At 43.5% G+C, this 17,203-nt stretch overlaps 1 protein-coding gene across 1 annotated transcript in view; it reads right to left on the reverse strand.

Moving 5' to 3' along the window:
* TTC31 (tetratricopeptide repeat domain 31) overlaps positions 1-17,203 on the reverse strand; it is a 188,098-nt gene that overhangs the window by 110,696 nt on the left and 60,199 nt on the right. Inside the window, exon 6 of the mRNA XM_030190890.1 lies at positions 4,426-4,494. Within this exon, the coding sequence (XP_030046750.1) occupies positions 4,426-4,494 (69 nt within the window). The remainder of the gene's footprint in view (positions 1-4,425; positions 4,495-17,203) is intronic.

The raw sequence follows: 17,203 nt of genomic DNA on the forward strand, positions 1-17,203 counted from the left end.
CTGGGCTTGATGGACCTTCGGTCTGTCCCAGTATGGCAATGCCAGGAAGACTTCTATGGTCTGTGCCCTGACTTTGACTAGCAGATCTGTATGGACTGGAGTGGGCTTTGACAGCAATGCCAGTAGTTGGAGAGTATGTCCAGTTCCAGGCAGACTTTTACGATCTGTACCCTGAAAATGGCAAGGACAAATCAAGATCAAGAATATATACCTTTTATTACATCATATGCTATGATTTTATCTTATTGGGCAGACTGGATAGACTTTTGCAAGTACTTATCTGCTGTCATCTACTATGTTACTATGTAGGAGCAAAACCAGCTGTACAGAACTATATGGTATGGGTCACCATCTGCTGGAGACAGAGAATAATGTGGAGCTGCGCCTGGGTAGTGCATTAAATGGTGAGGTGTTCACAGCTCTTAAGCTCCATCTCCATCTGCTGGTTGATGGACATAACCCAACGGTTCAGGACTGGTCTGGTAGGACAAAAAGGAATACCTCTTAGGTATTAGAATCTCTTTAACATACTCCTCCTCTCTTCTAATGTATTCATTTCACAGGGCTTATGGACCAAACCCTGCAGCATTTTTGCAGCACTTATTTTCAAAAGGATATAGATAGGCCCAGCCAAGAGGATCTCCAAAACAGGACATGATACTCCCAGGCGAGATCTCACCAATGACCTGTACAGAGGTATTATCACCTTATTTTTCTACTAGTTAAGCTTCTAATACAATCCACCCATTCTTCTGATTCTCAGCTCTGTCTTTTCTCACTGTTTTGCTACCATGAGATCATCAGATATGACCATGCTTCTCTCTCTCCTCTGTGTGGGGCAAAACAATCGCTCCTCATCATTATGTCCTGCTCTGTAGGACTCATGTACCACAAATGCAAGACCTTTCTACATTACATTTGTTGTTGCTAAAGTACTGAACAATCCTCATGCATCTTTTTTATGCAATCTAGACTGTCTGTTCTTTCTTGGATCTTTGCATCAAAGAGAAGCTTTTCCTAAAAACCCTGTACAATTTCACTCACGAAAAAAAATTGTGAAGAGCTGACCCCCCAGATTGATCTCAGAAACATTCCTTTGAAACTTTCCCTGGGGTAAATTCCAGTCGCCACTGCCCTCAGTTGCTCACACAACAAATTTCTAGCTCAGTCCATTTTCCACACTGCTTTCTATAAGCCTGCGTCTAGATCACCATCCAACATACCACACCCAGTGCTGGTCTCCAACCAATTTTTATGGTCACTCAGTCAAAGAAACTGATAAGGCTTGTTTGACAAGATACCTACTGTACTTGAATGTAATTCACTTTAAACCACAACTGAAAAAAATCATGTAAAATAAATAGGGGTGGGTAACAAACATTTTAATCGCATGGTTAATCGTGCTTAATCACAGCATGTATTTTGGCCATTTCTCTCGCTATGTCCTATAGAACACAATCATCTCTCTCTACCTCTCACACCCTCTGTTTTTTCTCTCATGCCCCCTTCACCAGCATTCACCCATATTCTTTCTGTCCTCCTCCCCAGCCCTCACCCAGTTACTCTCATACCCCCTTCCCCAGCCTCCACCCAGATTCTCTCATGCCCCCCCTCTCCAGCCTTCACCCAGATTCTCTCATGTCCCCTGATTTTTTAAGCGCACACCCACCCCTCTCTCCTCGCGTTTACTTCAACAGCAGGGCTTGGACTCTGGATTTTCTCTTCTTCCTTGGCACTGCCTCAAAGTCCTTTTTCTTCCCCTGCACAGTTGGGCTCTGCAGATACTTGAGCCGTGCTGTGCAGGGAAGTCTCGCGGGACTTGAAACCATGAGACTTCCCCAACTTCCTGCACAGCGCAGCTCAACTATCAGCAGTGCCCGGCCATTGAGGTAAACATGGGAGGGGGGGACAAGACTGTTTTAAAAAAAATTTTTAAAAATTAAAAATCAGCTGACATTAAGAAGCTATTAAGGCATTAAATTGTCCATCCCTAAAAATAAATAAATAGATATCCAGCTACTAAAACCTTAGATCCCACTAGAAAAACTACATTACCAGAGATATTCTTTCATTTAGAAACAATTAATTTACCCACCACAAAGATGCAACTGATGTGCCTGTACTTACCAGCCTGTGCCCCTATTTGTATTTTTATGAAGGGGTCAATGTCTGTCAAGTTCTCTGACGTCATGTCTGCGCTGAGCATTGTTGAACAGGACTGTCAGTGGAGCTGCTAAACATCTCTTAAGATCCTTCAATATTCTAGATTCTTCCTGTCTGGCCTCGGCCTTTTCCACTTTCAACTTCACTAGTTCTATGAAAACCTCTCCACTAATGCAGTAAAATGACAGACCAACTTCCTTATCCAGACCACCCACTTGTCTTCCTCTTTAACCCCCTAAAACATTGTGTTTATGAGCATACAGATTCCCAACTTAAAGCAAAACACCGGCACCGCCGATCCCCCATGTACGTTATCCATCTTCTTAACTATTTTTCTACCACCATCATGGTACTGGCCTCCATCTCCAGTGCTGGTAGCCGATCCCATGCATTTATACTTTGATATTTTGAAGTCCCCACATTTAAACACCCAAGCCTCCTCCCATGGCTTACTACCAAGGCTACACTGAGAGTGGAGGAGTGGCCTAGTGGTTAGAGCACTGGTCTTGCAATCCTGAGGTGGCCGGTTCAAATCCCACTGCTGCTCCTTATGATCTTGGGCAAGTCACTTAACCCTCCATTGCCTCAGGTACAAACTTAAGATTGTGAGCCTCCTGGGACAGAAAAATATCCAGAGCACCTGAATGCAACTCACGTTGAGCTACTACTGAAAAAGGTGTGAGCAAAATCTAAATAAATAAATATACTCAGAAACTTATGGATACACACACTATGCATGGCAATTAAGAGTTATTTCTGTGCCTATTCCGTGCTACTTATCCCAGCATTTCTTTGGGAGCCTGATGCAGATGTGCTGCATTCTCTGCCCACTAGTTTGTATTTCTGAATTTCCATATTACTGTGCTAATATTCTTACCCTTCAACCTCTTTCCTACCTGCTACACCCTGCCTGCCCTTACCCCTGTGCACTGTGCCTGTTCAGAACATGTTTAAATTGTTATATTACTATTTCTGCTGGTGGGCGCTCTCAGGCACCTAATACTCTCTCATTAAAGAAATATTTTTTCATGCTTCTTCTGAAACTACGATCTACACATCCAGATCACGACCCCTTGTTACTGAATGGTGTAGCAAGTGCTTTTTACCATACTTTTCACTCAAATTTCTAACAGTCCATCTACAGGCTGCTATTATTATTATTAGCATTTGTATAGCGCTACCAGACGCACGCAGCGCTGAACATCTCATACAAAGAGACAGTCCCTGCTCAAAAGAGCTTACAATCTAAATAATACAGACAGACAAGACAGTTAAGGGTGAGGGAAGTAATGGGTGAGAAGGAAGGAAGGGATAAGGGGAGGGCAATTGAGTAGTGGCTAGGAGCTAAAAAGCAGCAGTGAAAAGGTGGGTTTTCAGCATAGATTTGAAAACAGGTAGAGATGGAACTAGACGTATAGGTCCAGGAAGTCTATTCCAGGCATAAGGTGCTGCGAGAGAAAAGGAGTGAAGCCTGGAGTTAGCGGTGGAGGAGAAGGGGGATGACAAGAGAGATTTGTCCAGTGAGCCTTCTGAGTCAACTGTATCCTGTCCAAAATCTTACTGAAATCCAAATATACCACATCTTTGCTGAACTGTGAATAAAAATACATGTCTCCTCTTTATCTCTCAATTTAACAAATCCTTACCTCCACAGTAACACTCCTGTATAAGCGAGTATGTGAGTGAGAGTTCTATAGGGTAGCAAAATCTCTTATTGAATTGATCCAGTGGATTATGTGGGATATAAGTTGTACATGTTACAAAACTTTGGAATTCACTAGGAACATGAGGTGAAACAATATTCTAGGGTAGTGCTTCTCAACCCAGTCCTTGAGGCACACCTAGAACTCATCAGGTCTTCAAGATATCCACAATGAATATGCATGAGATATATTTACATATCAAGGAGGCAGTGTATGCAAATCTATTTCATGCATATTCATTGTAGATATCTTGAAAGCCTGATGGGAGTACGTGTGCCTCAAGGACTGGGTTGAGAAGCACTGTTCTAGGTTTCTGTGTGTGTTGTTTATGTGGGAAAAACTCTCCCAAGAACTAATTTCTAGCCAGGGAAAATGTAAAACCGGTAGCTGATCCAGCCCTCTCTCCCCGAACATTCAGGACAGAAAGCATTCTTCCAGCCAGCTTGACACACTAAACCAACACCACCGGCCACTGAACTTAACTCCCCTCATCCACAAGAAAAGAGCCCTAGGGACCAGAAGGGAGCATAGCAAAATTTAAACTAAGACCAACTCCTACCGTTTTATTTTCTTTATTATCCTTTAATTCTTCTTCTAACTTCTGTTGTCGCTTTCGATCTTTCTGCCTCTGTAATTCAACAAGGATAATTATTTGTGTTAGCGATGGTACAGGAACAGGTCTAGGAAGAAGGTACCAGGGGCACTGCAGTGGTTTAGGGAGCACGGACAGCACATAAATGGGTTTTGCTCTCATAAGGATCGCCTGAAACTACCTCTAGAAATAAGATGCCAAGTTCTGGTGTGCAAAAGAATATGGCTTAAAAAATTATAAATCTTATCACAATCTGGGGGAATTTTTTAACCCAGAGTACTCACATAAACTCTTTCATCAAATAATGTACTCCTTAATTATAGATCAATTAGTTTTTATTTCTACACACCTCCAAACCCATACATACATTTAGAAATTATCTAACAAGAGTCTAAGGAACTCACTCATTCAGCCTTTCGCTCCACTATCCTATCGCGACTCTAAATAAATCATTAATTTCACATCACTGCTTAAATCAAGCAACATGTAATCTCAAAAGTTCTTAATAATGTCCATGAATTTTCATGTTAACATAGTAGATGACGGCAGAAAAAGACCTGCACGGTCCATCCAGTCTGCCCAACAAGACAACTCATGTGTACTACTTTTGTGTATACCCTACTTTGATTTGTACCTGTGCTCTTCAGGGCACAGACCGTATAAGTCTGCCCAGCACTAGCCCCACCTCCCAACCACCAGCCCCGCCTCCCAACCACCGGCTCTGGCACAGACCGTATAAGTCTGCCCAGCACTATCCCCGCCTCCCACCACCGGCTCTGGCACAGACCGTATAAGTCTGCCCAGCACTATCCCCGCCTCCCACCACCGGCTCTGGCACAGACCGTATAAGTCTGCCCAGCGCTATCCCTGCCTCCCAACCTCCAGTCCCGCCTCCCACCACTGGCTCTGGCACAGACCGTATAAGTCTGCCCCGCACTATCCCTGCCTCCCACTACCAGCTCTGCTATCCAATCTCGGTTAAGCTCCTGAGGATCCTTTCTTTCCCATTGTTGATCTTCATGCAGTGTCCAATATCCTATACCATCATAAAACCTCAGTATCTTCAGAGGCTCGCTTATATAGCAAAGCGCGGCTTGAAGAGGGCTTCAGTCAGACTCCAGACAAAATTAGTACAGCTGACCACATTTTAGCTCCTCTTATTATACCAGTGAAGTTGGTAGTGCTCATAGAGATGCCGACATGAGTGTGAATATTTACGCAGCCAAAGTAAATATTAGCCATCTAGAACTTACCCAAACACAAGAAATAAGATCTTTGAGATAAGAATTATTTAGCTCTTTGTGGATGCTTGCGCAATATCACTGCTACAAGATCGTTGTGGACCCAACATTTTACTCTAACATGTATCACTCACTGTTATATACTGAAGATTAAGGCTGCTTTTGAGATCTACCTTGTTAAGACTATTTTTAGACTCCTTCTCTGCCGTGCAGTAAACACATTTCTTGTATCATTGGATGGACCGTGCAGGTCTTTTTCTGCCGTCATCTACTATGTTACTATGAATCAAATTATGATATGCCATTAAGCCAGACATATAGCGGCGCGGGATTCAGATTTACTGTTGCACCCTCGTCTTCGTCATATTTCGTATTATTGGAATTGAATTATGGAATGATACTGCATTTTTAGCATGCCATTATGCAATAAGTATAGTGGCACGGGATGCAGATCTACTGCTGCATGCTCGTCTTTGTCACACATGCAACACCAATTTGAGATACATTACCTGATTATGGTATTGCTTACGATATGTCTACATTAGAATCAAACTCGGCACTCTGGATTAAAGGATGTCACACTGAGCAATTCCTGTTTTAGATGCTGCTGCTATTTCCGCTTTCTCTATAGGCAATGAATTCCCCACTTTGTATACCTTGTAATTAGACTTCGGTAAGAATTCTTTTCATTTTGTTTGTTGAAATCAAAAGGACAGTCGCCCATCCACTTGTTAATTTATTAAACATCCTTAATATGATATATAGATCTTTCTAGATAATAGTCAATATCCTTAAATTAAAAATGACACACAGTTAAGTACTGCCCATAAATATCAATTTAAATCTACACCTATATTTGTTAATTTGATTTAAAATTTATTTTAATTGGATTTGGATGTTTATTTATCTATGTATTTTGTCCCTGTTGATTGACGCTCTGTTTTTTTAAAAATTATTATTTTTTCCAAAAAACAAATTTATTTAATGCTTAGTTTTATGCTCTGTTTTCATTTAGTTTTATATCATGTTGCAATGACTTTTTAACACAGATTTTCTACGGTGATGTTTTTATTATTATTTTTATGTCTAGAACTTGTTTACATTTTTCTTTATTTTCACGTTTACGTTATGCAACATTGTATGTGTTTTATTATTAGACCCAAGGCAGGCATTACTGACGCCGAAACACGGCCTGTCTCAGGTCTCTCTTCAATAAAGGACTCCTGTTGCTTCAGTCTTGAAGGCCCAGTTGTGCTTTTTTCTTTGTAAACTTTCTGTGTATGCTGTATCACTCTCTCTGTTTGCTTTCATCAATATATTCCCAAAATATTAGTCACCTAGTGCTGTATATTATGGACCACTATGTATAATAATATAGTTATTCTTCTATTCCACATATACCAGTCAATGCGGATTATAGCACCTAAGAAGCCAGGTACATTCAGGGAAGTACATTAAATATTGCATTATAACAAAATATACTATACAGTAACACATAATCCTTTCATAAACCAGCAAAATATAGCCTACTAGTAAAAAAAAGGCCCGTTTCTTAACGCAATGAAACGGGCGCTAGCAATGTAATGAGTTCCTGCCATTAATGTTTCCACGGTTGTATTCTGAATATAATTGTTGTTTACATGTGTAAGATTTCTTTATATACAATATTTTTTGTGTAAACTGTGTTACAACGTGGTAAAAGTTTTCCTTGTTCAGGCTCTTCAATCAGTTTAACAATCACATCAGAAGAGCTCCTTCCTCGTGAGATTGCAACTTACAGTTGCCCATGTGAGAGACTGAGAGTGACAGTGTGTTTTACAGACAGTGTAAGAGAGAGATACACAGAGTGATTGATTGAGTGTGTGTGTGTGTGTGTGTGAGTGACAAAGTGATTAAATGTTTGTCTTCCCTTCCGTTCTGTGCACTTGCCTCCACTGATGTTCCTACCTCCCTGTATATGATTGTTTGTTAGAGATTCAATCCACTCCACTTCCCTCCTCCAAGTTCTGTTCTGTCTGATTGGTGAGGGCGGGGACAGTGAGAGCCAATGAAACGCTGAACTACAGACTTACGAACCCTACACCAGTGTTGCCGGGTGGGCGGTTTTCCGCGACCCGCCGCAGGAAATTTTTGCCCGCGGCGGGTTGCGGTTTTTTGGGCTTCTTTTTTGTCTTTTGGGCGGTTTTTTAGGCGTTTTTAGGCGTTTTTTCGGCCGCGGGGGCGGGGTTAGTGACGTTTTGGGCGGGGTTAGTGACGTTCTGGGCGGGGGTGTCAGGGGCGGGATTTTGAGTTTGGGTGGGAAAAAAATTTTCCACCTGGCAACCCTGCCCTACACTGCCACAGTGCCACAGAGTCAGCTTCAGAATGTTGGAGGTGCTTTTTATTATATAGGACTAGTAAAAAAGGCCCGTTTCCGAAACCAATGAAACGGGCGCTAGCATGTGGGTTTTTTTGTGTGTGTGTGTATGTCACAGAGTTATTTTGTGTGTGTGTGTATGTGTCACAGAGTTATTTTGTGTGTGTGTGTGTGTGTGTGTGTGTGTGTGTGAGGGTGCGGTGTGTGTGCAGGTTGTTGATGTGTGTCTTTTTTTGTTTTGTTTTTTGCTTGGGGGTTGGGGGATGTGCTGTGCTGGCAAAGTGGGTTGGATTGGTGTGTGGCTTTGAGGGTGTGTTTCTGTTGTATTGTGTGTGTGTGGTTTTGTCTGTCAAGGAGGTTTGTGGAGGGGGGGTCCTTCTGTTGGTGAAATGTAAATGTGGTTGTAGGGGGTGACAGCCTTTGTTGAGTGTTGTTTTTTTTTCCATGTTTTTTTTTTTTGTGTTGTGCTGAGACAGCAGTGTTGTTTTAGATGGGCGGAAGGTTGAGGAGCACGTTCTTTGTCTGTCGGTATTTTTTGGCCGTTTCAGTGCTGCTGTAGGGGAATGATGGAAGAGAAATGTGCTGTTGGAAGCAGCGCCATCTTTTTCCATTGGGCTGGGGTTCTGGGCATCCTGGAGGTGGGTGAAGGCTTGCCTGAGGACGGGGATGGTTGTTTTAAGTTGGCGGAAGGGAGAAGAGCACAGTCTCGGGCCGTCGGGGGGTGATCCGGTATGTTTGGTCCATTTCAGGCCGGCTGCAGGGGAATGCTGGAACATTTATGCGCTGCAGGAATCAGTGCCGTCTTTTTCCGGGTACTCGGGGAATCCCCGAGGTGGGAGACAGCTTGCCTGAGGCTGGGGATGGTTGGGCACGTCCTTGGCCGCTTCGGCAAAAGGGGAAGAGGAAGGGGGTGAGGAGTTACCTGCAGCCGCCTGAGAAACCATGTATTCTTTGTTTTGAATTATTAGTTTGCATTTCTGTTGAAGAAAGAGTGGATGCCTTTCTAATGATGGAGGTGGTGCGTCGGTGTGCGGTTGTTTCGTTAGTTTGGCAGCCAGTCTCCAGCGATTCCTAGGCAGGGAAGGAGTAGGGAAACATGCGGAGCGTGTTTCCCTACTCCTCCCCCTTCCTTGGTCGCTGTTTGCTGCTGGCTGGGTCGCGGGTAATCCTTCCAGCTGGGCCACAGCTTGTCCTGTTCGCCCACGTCCCAGATGGTGACGGGCACGTTGTTTTCCGGCTCCTCTGACTCCATGTCAAGCGATCCCAAATATAGTCTGTGCTATAGGCCCTCTGGCACTCTTCAGTACTGGCATTAGGCATTTAAAAATCCCCCCCCCTCCCCTGGTCTATTTTTGCACATACCCACAGCAGGAATATTCTTCTCTCGTTCCAGCGGTGGTTCTGTGCTCTCCGTGATGCACAGATAATGAGCCATTCTGCTGGGGAATGCTCCTCCCTTATTGTCACGTAGTTTCCTCTGATTGGTCCGTCTTACGTTGCCTAGTGTTGCCTGGGAACGGTGTTGTGATGGTCCTTTGTGTTTCAGAATGTTGAGGGTGTTTTTTCTGATTGGTCCGTCATGCGAGGGCGGGGCAGAGAGACATGGTCAGTGTTCTGGCTTCACCACCATGAATCCATGAACCCTTCAGTGAGTGACTGAGTGACCTCAGAACGTTGTCTTCAGAATGTTGAGGGTGAGTTTTATTATAGTAGATATTATTACTGTACTGTGAATCCTTGAAACAAAAGTCTTTAAAAACTTTCTAAAAAGTTTATAGCCTGTAATCAACCATAACTCAATTGGAAGAATCTTTCAAAGTTTCACTACTTGAAACGAAAAAGAGGATTCAAACAAACGAGAAACGTTTATCCCTTTTGGACTATGGAAAGCAAATGGGTTTAACTGTCTCAATGATCAGATCTTTATTGAAGCAGTTAAATCAAATAAAAAAAATACACAAACCATACAGAATCTTATACAAATGGAAATAAAGTGAAGATACTTACCTGTAGCAGGTATTCTCTGAGGACAGCAGACCTTTTATTCTCCAGGCTGCACTCTTACTCAGTTTGTATATAGTTCCAGGTTAATCTGAGTTATGTCCTCACTGTTGCGAGCCCAACTGACCAATGTTTGGTATTTTCAGTGAGCCTGGATGCTAAAGATAACCCAAATGTGAGAATTAATGGTCTGCTTGTCCTTGGAGAAAGCAAAGATAACTTTACCTGTAGCAGGTATTCTCCAAGGGTAGCAGGCCTTATATTCTCACGAACCCTTCCACCTTCCCTAGGCGTTTACTCCTAATTTTTTCTTTTCTATGCTGTAGTATTTAACTGAGGTAACCGCATTCTCGGGGAAGGCACCCGCACATGTGTGGTGGAGCGCGTCTCACGCTCCACAAAGTTCTGTTAAGCTTGTCATAAGCTCCAGACCGGGTAATGTGGAACCGCGTTATCCAATTGTGAGAATTAATGGCATGTTTGTCCTCGGAGAAAACTTCAAAATCACCTTGGCCTCTATCGGAAGCCAATGAAGGCGTGAGATAAACAGAGACATGATCAAATTTTGATAAAAAGAAATTCAGATTAATGTGCAGTACCTACTCCCGGTTAACATGGAAGAGCTTCCCAGAGGCGGTAAGTGATCCTGCATTAAGTCTGCGTTCACCAGTTAGCATGCTGTAAGTAACAAACTAGCTAATGCTTCCACATCCTGACAGAAAAATGCTGTAGCGCGTGGTTTAACATGTGGAAACAACCAAACTACCACAAAACCCCTTAATGCAGTTGCATGGTAGCCTGTTTCAGCAAATTAACCATTCACTAAGTGCTTAATACTATTTAGTGCAATGGCCTCTTAAGGACAATATTCATTTTATGAATACACCTATTTGCAGTGCAAACCAAAAAGCAGGAGAAGGAAGCAGGTTGGACAAACAATGAGATCAACACACTAGTTTATTTCTGCAATGCGTGTAAACTAGTGTGTTGATCCCATTATTTGTCCAGCCTGCTTCCTTCTCCCGCTTTTTGGTATGCTCTGTTTACCCTGTGGGTTTTCTTTATTCAGTTACCTTTTGGTTCCTACACCTATTTGCACCATTATTTAGAGTTGTGATTGAGATTCTGTTTTAGCCACAGAGAGTATCATAAAGGAGCCAATTCCCCTTGTTTAGTTACTCTGTAATGTATTTCAATTAGGACTGCATTTTGATTAAAATTAGTAATCGAAATTAAATGCAAGGCATAGCCAGCAGTCCACTGGGGGGGGGGGGCACAGGGATGGGGGGGGGTCACACATTTCCTCTCCCTCCCTCCCCATTAGATATCATACCTTTGCTGGTGGGGATGCTGAAGCCCCGCCAGTTGAAGAAATCCGCTGCCAAGGGGGCCCCCTTCCTCCTTGTGCTGCCTCAGGAGCAAGAAAGTCAGAGGCTGCCTGCAGCAATCTATGCCGGAACTCCCCGAACATGCTCAGTTCATGCTCGGATTGAGAATGCTTGTGGAGTGCAAGCATTGGTGGCTGGAGGAACCCCGCTAACTTCCTCACTCCTGAGGCTGTATGAGGAGGAAGGGATGACTCGGGGCTTCAGCTACCCCACCAGCCATTGAACAGGTACTGCAACTTTGGAGGGGGCCTGCAACTGCTTGCCCTGGGATTTGTAGCATGGAACGTTGCCAGGTACTTGTTACCTGACTTGGCCACTGTTGGAAACAGGATACTGGGCTAGATGGATCATTGGTCTGACCCAGTATGACTACTCTGTTCTTATGTCCCAGGACTCCAAGGCCCTTTCCCCTCCCCTGTGGCTATTCCACTGATTAAAGGCCCAATATCTTCCTTTCTCCTGCCTCCAGTTCACCTTTCTCTCCAATCCTCCCCTCTACCCCCATGTCCATCATCTCTCTCTTCTTCTCCCCCACCCCCCCCAAAGTCCACCTCTCTCCTTCTTCCTCCCCCCCCCCCCCAGGTCCATTATCTCTCTTTCTCTGAGCCCAACATCTCTCCCTCCTTCCATCCTTCTCTCCCTTAATTAGCATCTCCCCCCCCCCCCCGTGCACAATCCAGCATCTCTCCCTCCCCTTCTGGTCCTGCCCGCGGTTCTCTCTCCCTCCGTCACCCCTCCTCGAGGTTCTCTCTCAATTCCCTCCCTCTTCCTAGATCTCTCTCAATTTCCTCCCTCTAAGGGTTCTCTCTCAATTCCTCCCTGCCTGCCCCCCTGCCCTCAGTTCTCTTTCAATTCCCCCTCCCCTCACAATTCCCTCCTCTCCCCCCCCCCCATGGTTCTCTCAATTCCATCCCCCCTCCCCTCAGTTCTCTCTCAATTCCTCCCTGCCTGCATGTTTATGTGGTGCATGTTTATGTTTAAACCTGTTACTGAGAAACGACTGTTCCCTCTTTAGTTAACACAGATACGAGGTAACTTGTAGTGATGTGGCCAGCTATTTTTAAAACTTGTCGCTCTGGGCTCCGATTGGCCCAGGAACTCAAAATTCAGCTAGGACGTACTGGCTTTTTTCTCCACTTTCAGCTTGGAAGTAGAGAAAGACTTCTTTATTGAAGCCCTGTTAGCAATTATATTTTATAATCTATGCGCAACTACATTTCCTTTACTTCCCAGGTACTAGTAAACAAATGTTTAGTTAGTTTTATAACTGATCCATATTCAGTTACCTGTTATTATGTACTGTTTTGTTCCACCTGTTTTATAGTTTACCGTTCAATATTTTCATGATAATAAACAATATTTTAGTTTATTGCCTCTGCTTGTCTGGATTGACTAAGAATCCTGGTGGTTTGTGTATTGGGTTTGAGAGTGCTTTCTAGGAACTGAAGGACCACTGGGAGTGTGGCCCCAGTAACCTAGAAATCACTGGGGAACACCTTGAAAGCGGTGCTACGTCATGCATGGTTCCACGTTAGGAGTCACAGACCAAGAAAAGGATCTAGGTGTCATCGTTGATGATACGTTGAAACCTTCTGCTCAGTGTGCTGCTGGGGCTAAGAAAGCAAATAGAATGTTAGGTATTATTAGGAAAGGAATGGAAAACAAAAATGAGGATGTTATAATGCCTTTGTATCACACCATGGTGCGACCGCACCTTGAATAATGTGTTCGATTCTGGTCGACGCATCTCAAAAAAGATATAGTGGCATTAGAAAAGGTACAGAGAAGGGTGACAAAAATGATAAAGGGGATGAGACGACTTCTCTATGAGGAAAGGCTAAAGCGGCTAGGGCTCTTCAGCTTGGAGAAAAGGCTGCTGAGGGGAGATATGACAAAGGTCTATAAAATAATGAGTGGAGTTGAACGGGTAGATGTGAAGCGTCTGTTTACGCTTTCCAAAAATACTAGACTAGGGGGCATGCAATGAAGCTACAATGTAGTAAATTTAAAACGAATCGGAGAAACTTTTTCTTCACTCAACGTGTCATTAAACTCTGGAATTCGTTGCCAGAGAATGTGGTAAAGGCAGTTAGCTTAGCGGAGTTTAAAAAAGGTTTGGGCGGCTTCCTAAAGAAAAAGTCCATAGACCATTATTAAATGGACTTGGGGAAAATCCACTATTTCTGGGATAAGCAGTATAGAATGTTTTGTACTTTTTTTGGATCTTGCCAGGTATTTGTGACCTGGATTGGCCACTGCTGGAAACAGGATGCTGGGCTTGATGGACCTCTGGTCTTTCCCAGTATGGCAATACTTATGTACTTATGACTTGCCCAGAGGCAATTGGGACCCAGTCAGTGGGTCAGTGCTAGTCAAACAAGAGAAATACACCAAGAAATAATACAGTTTTACATGCTTAAAACCCACTGTTTTGTTACAAGTTGATCTGCAACTCACCACAAAGCACTGACAAAGCTGCTAAACAGAGCCAGCAACTGCCGAAATAATACATGCCCCTGGGGAAGTCTGAAGCAGTATGCTACAGAATTAGATGCCTGCTGTCAGACCGTCTTATCAGAGAACTCAGCAATACAAACACAGCAGTAAGAAACTACGTTTTCCAAGCAATTGGCTGCCAGCACCATGCCAAAGCAACCTGTGCCCTTATAGAGCTAAACAGCCATATGTCTTTCTGGAAATGTTGAATAAAAGAACACAAAACAGCTCCTGAAATAGACGATACCATCACCTACCAAACCCAGGAGACAGCCAAGAAATAACAGAATGAGCACCATCAAGGAGAAGAGCTATGTAAGACCATAGCCTACCAGCTCTTCAGACTTGGAACGAAATACAAGACCACCACCTCTGAGAAAACAATACTGCAAGTGACAGTTCAGCCTCCGAGCAGTCAACAATGGTTTCTAAACATGACTGCTAAATGCAGCGAGGATAAAACAGAAATTATATAAATATGTACTCCCCTGACAGAAACAGAAGAATCTAGAAACCAACTACTCTAAGCTACCACTCCACGTAACCAAGAGGAGCCAGGGCCCAGCAAGCCAGAAAGCCAACTTCCCGTAGAAAATAATCAAGCGCCAACATAGAACAGAGGGCAGTATGAGAAGCAGTAACCGCTTGGAAGGCCCAGAATGAGCTGAACTGCCCAAAGGAGCCAGTACTGCTTGGGATACAGTCCACAGAACATTACCAGCATTCAAAATTCAGGGCACATGAAAAATAAGAAGGTGCTGTCGCACCATAAACTAACAAGAAGGTGAAAATGTCAGAAAAAGGAGAGCCAAATAGCTTGCCACCAAAAACGGGCACAAGCAGGCAGACGGTCAAATTTTTGGTGCTGAAACCAAGAAAGAGAGAAGCTGTACCTGGTGAAAAATTTCCTGTCATTCTCTCGACCGTTAAAAGCCTCAGAAGCAAGAAAGGAGGGACTGTGGAGTAACCAAAAAGGTATTACACTATGTGAGAACATGCAGCCTGACTCAGCAGAAAAAATTATTGAAGAACCAATTTTTGAAATAACGTCTGACTCACAGAAAGGCATCAAAAGCTTCATTATCTGCAGCACCGATAAGAGGAGGGGGGGAGGGACTCGACCTCACCAAATGTCATCCAGCATCAGATACACCTTCAGGCTTAGACCCAAGGTGAGCTAAACGGTTTTAGCAAGAAACCCTCTGCTCTACTGAGACCCAGACACTCTCTGGGACAGGAACTGATTAATGAGCACAAAAGAACTGAACACATCATCCACCATCCACTTGGAGACAGAAAAATACTAAGCATTCTGTGGCTACACACTACCCTTATAGGGGAGAATCACAGAATTACTGTCTTTTTCTGTCTCTATCCACTAGTCAACAGACATAACTATTCCCACTGGCCTGGTATGGACGCAAAGGAATATTTGTTCACTCAATGTGTAATTAAACACTAGAATTCATTGCCAGAGAATGTGGTAAAAGCAGTTAGTTTAGCAGTGTTTTAAAAAGGTTTGGACAAGTTCCTACAAGAAAAGTCCATAAGCCATTATTAAAACGGACTTGGGAAAATCCACTTATCCTAGGATAAGCAGCATAAAATCTGTTTTTACTCTTTTGGGATCTTGCCAGGTACTTGCAACGTGGCCACTGTTGGAAACAGGATACTGGGCTTGATGGACCTTCGGTCTGTCCCAGTATGGCAATGCTTATGTTCTTAACCTTAAGTAAATCCTCCTTGAACTGCTTTTTAGGCCTGCCATACCCCTTTGGCACAAACTACAATACTGCCATCGTTATATTACACAAGATTCTTTATCCTTCACAGACAAGCTAAGAGCAGCCTAATATTCACTCCAAGAAGTAGAAGTCCTGATGCACAACACAGTATTTCCCCCAGCTCTTTAGCCAATACAGGGAATCCGCAGATCGGAAGGGATATTCTGACTACTGTTTATAGCATTGGTGCAGTCACTCAGGGAAGTGAAGAGCTAAAAACACAAGTAGTGTGAGAGCAAAGGTAGTCGCATAAGGTTACCAAGATCATAAAGCATGCCAAAACACAGGCGTCGTCTTACCCCTCCTGGCACAACGTGCACTTTTAGAAAATGCCATCACTGAAAAGGCTGTGCAGACACCGGGAGCAATTATCAAACTTCAAGCTGAGTCAAATCTCACTAGAACATGCAGCAGCGCTATCTTAAACACTTATCTAACATAAACATGCCTAAAGCTAAATCAGCAAGAAAATTCATCTGAATGAATGCTTGTACTGCAAAATTATATATAAAAAAATACATTAGTACACCTTGGCCAGAAGTTTTACTACCTGTAAAAAAGCTTTACAAGCCAAGAATAACTCCTTTCCTTTGTGTGTGCATCTACAAAGTTGCTACTACCATCAGAAACTTCTTTAACATCCTCAACATGACCCCATGATGTCAGCATTCTTGAAATTATAACTTTTATGGCTGAATACACTCCAGGTTTTCAGGATATCCACAATGAATATAAGTACATATGTACATAAGTAAAGCCACACTGGGAAAAGACCAATGGTCCATCGAGCCCAGAATCCTGTCCACAACAGCGGCCAATCCAGGCCAAGGGCACCTGGCAAGCTTCCCAATGTACAAACATTCTATACATGTTATTCCTGGAATTGTGGATTTTTCCCAAGTCTATTTAGTAGCGGTTTATGGACTTGTCCTTTAGGAAGCTGTCTAACCCCTTTTTAAACTCTGCCAAGCTAACCATCTTCACCACGTTCTCCGGCAACGAATTCCAGAGTTTAATTACGCGTTGGGTGAAGAAAATTTTTCTCCGATTTGTTTTAAATTTACTACACTGTAGTTTCATCGCATGCCCCCTAGTCCACTCCACTCATTATTTTATATACCTCTATCATGTCTCCCCTCAGCAGCCTCTTCTCCAAGCTGAAAAGCCCTAGCTTCCTTAGTCTTTCTTCATAGGGAAGTCGTCCCATCCCCGCTATCATTTTAGTCGCCCTTCACTGCACCTTTTCCAATTCCACTATATCTTTCTTGAGATGCGGCGACCAGAATTGAACACAATACTCAAGGTGCAGTCGCACCATGGAGCGATATAACGGCATTATAACATCCTCACACCTGTTTTCCATACCTTTCCTAATAATGCCCAATATTCTATTCGCTTTCCGAGCCGCAGCAGCACACTGAGCAGAAGGTTTCAGCGTATTATCGACGATGACACCCAGATCCCTTTCTTGGTCCATAA

This window comes from Microcaecilia unicolor, chromosome 2, assembly GCF_901765095.1.
Source record: "Microcaecilia unicolor chromosome 2, aMicUni1.1, whole genome shotgun sequence".
In the NCBI taxonomy this organism is placed as follows: domain Eukaryota; kingdom Metazoa; phylum Chordata; class Amphibia; order Gymnophiona; family Siphonopidae; genus Microcaecilia; species Microcaecilia unicolor.